Genomic DNA, 8,544 nt, shown 5'->3' on the forward strand with positions numbered 1-8,544 from the left:
AATATGCTACACACATGTACAAAATTATGCTAACACACATACCACACACTCTACCAAACACTACCAACCCGCTTCACCTCCCCTTCCCCTGCCACCCTCACGAACACACACACACACACTCCATATACCCCACCACTCATACAAACCTTAGTTTTTAGAAAAAGACTCCACACCCCGAACAACACCCCCCATCCCGCACCCATACCTCCCCCCCAAAATGTAAGAGGCTATGACAAGTCTGAGGACAACTGATTTCCTTCCCCCCCCCCCCCACCCAGACCTCCCCACCCCCACCCCTTCTCTCCCCAGTGATGCTTGTACTGATGTCTCTCCCCTCCATGCATAATTCATCAGGTTTCCAGAAAGGATCAGCAAAACTCTATGGCAGCCAGCGGAAATCCACTCCCTTCCTGTTTCTTCCCTACTCTCTCTCTCTCTCTCTCTGCCCTTCTTTCTCTCTCAGTATTTTGGCTTTCTTTCAGTGCTCATGACCCTTTCTCAACCTTCCTTCCCCTCTTTGCACTATGTTCCTTCCTACCATTAAAATAAGTGAGGAAATCCACTCACTACCCGTTTTTTCACTATTGTGCTTTTTTTTCTTATATATCTCTGTCTGTCTGTCTGTCTGTCTCTTTCTCTCTCTGTTTCTCTGTCCCTCTTTCTCTCTATCTTTTTTCAGTACTAATGACTATCTCAATCTTCATTCCCCTCTTTGCATCATGTTCTTCCCTTGCATTAACACTGATTAAAACAATTATGTGTATGCATGTGTCTGTCTGTCTGCCTGTCTGTCTTTATCTTGATACAGGCTCCCTCTCTCTCCTTCTCTCTTTCTCACCATGCTAACCCTTTCCATGTTAGCTAATTCTAGTCTTTCTATTCTGTCTGTGTGTGCATGCGTGCAATGTGTGTGGACATGCATGCGTACACATGAACATGCAATAACTTCTGGAAGTCAGAGATTTGGAAATTTTTTGTTTAGTTTCTTTGTTACGTCTTATTTACTTTTATTGCATGCAGATGGAAAGCTCTCATTAGCTATGGCTTGAAGCAGTGTGCTTTTGTTTTAAAAAGCAAAACCCCCAGTGCCCACTGATGGTTTATCAATATACTGTACAACCAAATCATTGAAGCTAGGAGGCTACTCCACTGATGGTTTATCAATATACTGTACAACCAAATCATTGAAGCTAGGAGGTTGCTTTTTTATCCTTTTTTTTAACTTGCATATATATATATACATACATATATATATATATATATATATATATATATATATATAACCGTCAGCTGATCACAACTGCCAATAGTCCTTGCTGAAAAGTTCATAAAATGATAAAGAGAGTGACATACGAAGAACACACCTCAAACTAGAAAATACTACTGACAGGATAAAAACTAGAAATTTATCTACTTACAGTTACAGGATCTACTGTCCCAGTGTCAGTCCTCAGATAACACAGACATACAAGACATGGCCCTTTCCAAACTATCACTGTCGGTGGCAAAGTGTGATCCTGTAACCACACCACTGTATGCAGGCTAATTGGTATGCAGTTCTCTCTCTCTCTCTCTCTCTCTCTATCGCATCTGTTCACTGTCAGTGGTGTAACACATGGTTCTGTTTAAGCTGTGCATAAAGCTACTACCTGCCAAGTTTTTCATATCTGTCAACCTGCCTTGGCCATGTCTCCATTCTTTAAATATGATACAAAACTTTGCTGTTGTTGTTGTTTAAATATGCCAGGCACTGCTCTGGAAGAAAGAAAAAAATCCCTTCGAGTGCTCCCAATGCCTTAACTCTGGAATAAAGCAGTCACCTTTTTCAACATGTAGAGTGTCTGTCATAAAAAATTTAAAAACTAACTGTACTGTACTGCCCCATGCCAGCCAACTCACTTTGTATACATGTATGTACATGTATGAGGAAATCGAGAATGGGAGGGGGGTGAGAGGGGGGAGTCGGGAGGGGGGGGGGAACTGAGGGGCAGGGAGGAGGTTGAGAAAGAGAGAGTGGTCACAAGAGTTTCATGTAATTTGTAAATTTTTCTGTCATACAATCATCATCATCATCATCAGTTTGGTGTTCAGGCAGTCATGATTATGGTATTATAATTTATATACAAAAGAAAAAAGGAAAAAGAAAACTGGTGGGTGGGGTGTGGGAATAGTGAAACACCAGTAGGGGGTTAATGGTGTTTATATATATATCTACATACATACATACATACATATATTATATATATATATATATATATATATATATATATATAGTCATACATACACACACATATAATACCACAATCATGACAATACTGAACAAGTGCCTGAACACCAAACTCCCATCCACAGCAATATCATATTAATGATACAAATATACATTTAAGAATAACCAAGTCAGAAATAAAATCATGAGATTTAGAAAGAGTGAAGATGTACGCTACAAACTAAAGGGAACAAGCAGAGCACTTAACAATGAATAGTAACACTGTGGTCTGTACTCGTTGCAGTGCTACCACAGCATCCATTCAGTAGAAGATGGAGTATCAAATTTATGTCACTGTCAATGCAAAATAATTTCAAGGCAACCGCTGTTCAACATCAGCAAAAACCTGAATTTCAAAAGGAATGGAGTCAGGTTTTCTTTTTGTTGTTATCAGTGGTGATGGTACTGAGTGTATGTTTGCATGTGCACATGGTGTGTGTGTGTGTGTGTGTGTGGTGTGTGTGTGTGTGTGTGTGTGTGTGTGTGTGTGTGTGTGTGTGGTGTGTGTGTGTGTATGTGTATGTGTGTGTGTGTATGTGTGAGTGTGTGTGTGTATGCATGTGTGTGTGTGTCTGTGTGTGTGTGTGTGCGTGTGTGTGTGTGTCTTTCTTTATTTTTCAAGTAAAAGCACTGGGCATTGGACAAACAACTTAACAAGCAAACAGACTTCACTGAAAGCCTGCTGCTAAAAAATACAGACTTTTAGAAGAAGCACCTTTAATTATAAATGTAATGCATACAAAAAATACATCATTACATGACACTGATAATAATGTAACAATTTTATTGAACAAAACTGACCTTGAATGGGCATCAATTTGTTTTCCCTGTTCGTCCAATCAATTAATGCCTTTTCATGGTCTGCAAAAGAAAGCACAAATATAAACTACTGAAATACTGATAATATAATTACAATATAATAAACAAACAAGTACATGTATCATCATAATGATAATGCCTCTTAACAATTGTAGCAATGATTATCATTAACTTAACCTTTGAGAAAATGAACACACACACACACACACACACACACACACACACACACACACACACACCAAAAAACCCAAAAAATCAAACACACACACACACACACACACACACACACACACACACACACACACACACACACACAAAATGTACTAAACATATTAGACTGCATTTTCTCTTGATGTCTAGGATTGTATGAATCATTCATTTTCTAATTCCATGATCAATGATCAGAAAAACCCTGTCAAAATACAGCATCCCACTTGATTGTTTTGTTTTGTTTTGTTGTTGTTGTTTTTGAGGGGATGGGAGGGTGTGTCACTGTATGTACTGTATGTGTGGGGTTAATGACAAAGAAATGAAGAAACAAAGAAATGCCATGCACAATAATAAATAACAATGACAAAGAAATGTCACCTACAATTATAACTAACATTAATGATGCTTTTTTTTTGCTTTTTTTTTTTTTTTTTTTTTGCTGCTTTTTTTTCAATCTCTTTCTGAAGTATAATTTCATTGTCTATTTACACACTCCTTTAACTGGGTTTTAAAAATAGAGTTCTTCTTCTTCTTCGTTCTTACAACTCATGAACACAGAAGAACGAAAGAAAACAGACAGCAGGATTTAGTAAGCTACCTCACCATTTCCCTTCTCCACTAAGGCAAAGCTAGACACTGCCATGAAATGACTCAGACTGTAACACAGCATCCGTTCATTTACACTGAATCTGTGAACACATAACCCAACTGCATAGCAAACATAAGAAACGTTTTTCTCTAAGTTTGTCCATTCTGCATACATAACCTGCAATGTACAAAGTATATATCATTATATGTCTGAGCGAAGTTTACTTAGGTAAATAGTTAGCACAACTCAGGAATGGCCATGATATAAAACCAGAAGTTAACTGATATTTATGTGCTGGCACTGACGTACGTTTAACATGGGGTAGCTAAGACACATGGAAATTATTCTGTGAGACCATTACATAAAAAAGAAATAGAAATCAAGTAGCCGTTATGTTAAGTTCTAACTGTACATTGTATAGACTATAGGCAGTATAGCAGGTCTAAATTATAGACATTTATAAACTAACAACATAAATAAATAAATAGTGAGGCTGAATAAGAATCAAGATGCAGGGATGGACTAACACTAATTACTACATGTAAAAAATGTAAAAATATCACAGTACAACAACACTCTATGGAACACATGCGACAAATATCCAGCATGCTTTGAAAATATGATTCAGACAAGCGTTGTGGAGAGGAATGAAAGGGAGAATATCAATGAGTGTGTGTTCAGGTGAATGACTGTGTGAAAGAGAGAGAGAGAGAGAGAGAGAAAGAGAGAGTGTGTGTGTGTGTGTGTGTGTATCTGTCTGTGTGTTCAAGTGTGTGTCTGTGTGTGTGTCTGTGTGTCTGTGTGTGTGTGTGTGTGTGTGTGTGTGTGTGTGTGTAAATGAGTGTGTGTGTATGTGTGTGTATACCACATAGTACATGTCAATTTTGTCATCAGCCGTGTTCCAACACCAAAAAATAATTAAAGTCACAGCAAATAGCCATTGGATGAGATCTTCACTCTACCGCAATACAAGTGTTTGCTCAACAAACCTCAGACATGAGGGCGGCTCCAATTAGTCTGTCAAGGCATCTCTCATTTTTTACATGCACTCACAAAAGCACACACTCTTTTGTATAACTTAACCTCAGTATGCAGTGCCATGCATCATATCGTCAAGACGACCACTCAATGACCAACAGAGGGGAACGATACCAGATCCTTCATGCCAGGTCAATAGGAACATGCCATTGCTCTGGACATTTTAAATTCAATTTTCTTTTTTTCTTCTTATTTATCCAAACTGTATCAATGTGTGTGTAAACCACCAAGTGCCAAAAATGTACGCTTATAAGTTATATCTAATGTAAGTTTTACAAAATGTTTCCAAATAAACCATATCTGACAGTGGGCACTGTCAGGGTGCATCATTATTGCTTGTCACATCTCATCTTAATTCTTTCACATGGAAACATTATCTATTGCATGTACTATCCAACTCCAACTGTCCAAGTCATTCAAATAAGTGAACGCCAGTTACCATATTTGTTAACACTTCACAATGTAATTAAGAACATAAAACTTTCTGTACATTCAATTTCAGTGTGCCATTCATTATATGGCACATCTGAACAAACTGCAGTAAAAACTGAGAAAAGTCTGAAAATCTCTCTCAGCAACAGTCTGTATCAATGCAGAGAATGCACCCAGTGTCTACTTATCTTTTAATCTTTTAACTTCTTAAGTTTCATGTTGATGCAACTTTCCCATCATAACGAACTGGATTCATATGTGTGTGTTTTGCATCATGATAACATGCACAAAAATAAAGTCTAGACAAACAGAACTTTCTTAAAAGATCATTAGGGTTTTTTGTGGCTTTTTTTTATGTTCTCTGTTAGTATGAAGCCTTTTTTGGGAGGGGGGGGGAGGCGGGGACAGTCTGGAATTGCAGAAGTTATGTGAACCTTTTTTTTTTTTTTTTGGTAAAAGTCTAAATCCAGAGAGACAAAATACAGAAGAAAGTGTTGTCAATGAGTGACAATAACAAAATACAGAAGAAAGTGTTGTCAATGAGTGACAATGAATAACAAAATACAGAAGAAAGTGTTGTCAATGAGTGACAATAACAATTCAAGGCAAACAAATCAGATCTCAAAATTTAATAATAATACTTTAGCATATAATATGAACACTCAAATCTTACTGTCCAAACCAACTGCAGTTTATTTCATAACAAACTGGCTCTTCAAAAAATCTAATAGTAATAACCCTTAAGATTTCTTTAAATGTTGATACTTAGCACAAACAGCAGTCTTTAACTTTATATAGATAACTTTCATTGCAACAGTGTAACTGTAATAACTGTTATAGTGTAACTATTTACAAAGAGACCATTTTTGTTTGCTGATGGCTATGCTAAATACTATAGTGAATTTTTATGACAAACTGTCATCAATCTAATACTGCCGTAACAGGATAAACAAGATTTTAAATTGTCATTTCTTCTATGATGTTGTAATTATTTATTACTAAAGGAGAAGGCTGTGTTCAGTGCACTATATTCAACTAACAATTTGTCACCACTGATTTATTTCAACACTGTTGAATGACTGATTAAAATTGACATGGTCTATGCACTTGTATTTCACATGCTTGGCAGTCATTAGTCTAACCTTTTATAAGTCACCGAATACAAAAACACCAACTGACTAGACTGATGTAAAGACATAATCATGTGTGACACACTGTAGTGGTACACTATTTTTTTTTTTTTAATACATGGTATTTAATTACTAAACCGGTATTATAAGTCTCAGGAATGATAGGCCTCTTCTCAAAGTCAAACTTATACAGTTTAATATATGATGGTTGTCTTATAATACACAATTACCCAAACTGGTAATCACCAGACTTTTGAATCAAAGACCTGTAAAAATGAAAAACAATTATTTTACAAATTCAAGTTTCTTCATCTAACTTAAATGACTCATAATCTGAGTGACTTTCAGGCAAAGGTTTATCGAAACGTGGCAGGTTACTCTAGTGATGTGTTCGCTCGTGTACATCGGTTACATATGCAATAAAAAGCCTGGTAACGTTGTGAATGTTTGCGTTACCATGCCAATTATTTATCATGAAGTTTTCCCGTTCGTCAAATAAAAAACATCGTTGGTTTCATCACAAATTGTGCGGTATACAACTTGCTTCCTATGACATTTTGTAGAGCTCTGCAACTGAGAATGACGCAATTTTCTCTGTCCCCATGCTATGACTCACTCAATAATTCTAGCAGTAGCTGCATCAAAACCAACTGTTCATTGAAACTGCACTCACGCGGCAAGTCATCCAAGCACGCACGGTCTCTCAACTCTTTGCGGAACACATTTTTGTAACGAATAGAAACAGTGAAGCACTGTTAGTGACGCGAAACCACCTCGTCTTTAAATCACACACTCACACATTAACACTTTAACGTATGTGTAAAGAAACGTGTACGTACCAGATCAGCTAAGAAATAACTCCCAAATCGAACAGTCCATCACAACACAGGACTGTCCGCCATACTTATTTTTTGTCTGCTTCACACTTCCAGTGACGTCAGGTACGAGACCTTGGTCATGTGACAAACACCGTCCCGTTTGAGAAAAAGAGTGTTGGGCAATGACTGTCACGTATGTCTTCCACGCTTGACTGCCGTTCCAACGAAAGCTCTAGTCTCTCTCGGCAGTTTCAATGGGAAGACAGTTTTTATTGCACAGTGTTTTATACATTGTTCACCCTCAGTTTTCTGTCTGTTGAGATCGCGATAAAATCTGTCATGTAAATACCGTCATAAATGACTGAACTGTTCGTCAATAAAACAACAACAACAACAAATTTAACAATACCTACAATGATATTATGTCTGTATGTCACGAGGAGTGTAAATTTTGAAACTATGTGATGCTGTTTAGTAGAATTCACATGGCTGTCACTGACCAGGGCCAAGCCAGTGCGTCAGGCAGGCCGAGCATCGTGGCTGTAGTCGGCTTAGTTCAAAGATCGAGGCTTCTTTTTCTTCTCTTCTTCTTCCGTTGAGCGACCACAACCAACCCTCTGATTCTTATGTCGCTGTTATGAAAGGGGGGCCTACCAGTCGCCGCTAAAAAAAATAAATAAATAAAATAAAATAAAATAAATTTAAAAAAATTATTGCCCCCCCAGTCTTGCTGCCACCAAGACACCCCACGCAGTCTTTTTCGGTCTCCTCTCACAAGATCCCTCCACATACATTGCCAGTCTTGCTGCCACGAAGACACACCATTCGGTCATTCGGTCGAAACTCAGTGAAGTCCCCTCTCACAGGATCCACTCATTTTTATCTTTCTTCCTTTCTTTTTCAGTGTCATCTAATAAATTATGCGGAGAACATTTAAGGGTTTGCTCCGCCATTTCACCTCCCCTGGGTCCCCCAGAGCTAATCCCCAGAGCGACCCAGTTGAGCCAGGCCGAGCTTTTTGGACTATGTTTCAGTTCTAATTTACCATCCCCCCCCCCCTTTCCCTCCCCACCCCCTCCCACTTCCATCTGCTTATGGATCAGTATCGTGTCTGCTGGAGGCCCCTTGCAAGCACATCCAGCACTGTGTCTTTCAGGTGGTGGTTTATTCTGGTCCTGAATGTGTCCACAGTCTCAGCATCCTGGTCCCATTCCCGAATGGTGCGAGGCAGGAACGAAAAGT

The 8,544-nt window shown here is 38.2% G+C and overlaps 1 protein-coding gene across 3 annotated transcripts in view; it reads right to left on the minus strand.

Annotated features, from left to right (window-relative positions):
- Window positions 1-7,405, minus strand: part of LOC143282174 (rho guanine nucleotide exchange factor 28-like) — a 200,884-nt gene extending 193,479 nt beyond the window's left edge. For all 3 annotated transcript variants that reach the window (XM_076587739.1, XM_076587740.1, XM_076587738.1), the window contains exons 1-2: window positions 7,324-7,405; window positions 3,068-3,127 (exon numbers count right to left, since the gene is read on the minus strand). In XM_076587739.1, the coding sequence (XP_076443854.1) occupies window positions 3,068-3,080 (13 nt within the window). In that variant the 5' untranslated portion in view covers window positions 3,081-3,127; window positions 7,324-7,405. The remainder of the gene's footprint in view (window positions 1-3,067; window positions 3,128-7,323) is intronic.
- Window positions 7,406-8,544: the final 1,139 nt, after the last annotated feature.

Source organism: Babylonia areolata, chromosome 5, assembly GCF_041734735.1.
Source record: "Babylonia areolata isolate BAREFJ2019XMU chromosome 5, ASM4173473v1, whole genome shotgun sequence".
Taxonomy (NCBI): domain Eukaryota; kingdom Metazoa; phylum Mollusca; class Gastropoda; order Neogastropoda; family Buccinidae; genus Babylonia; species Babylonia areolata.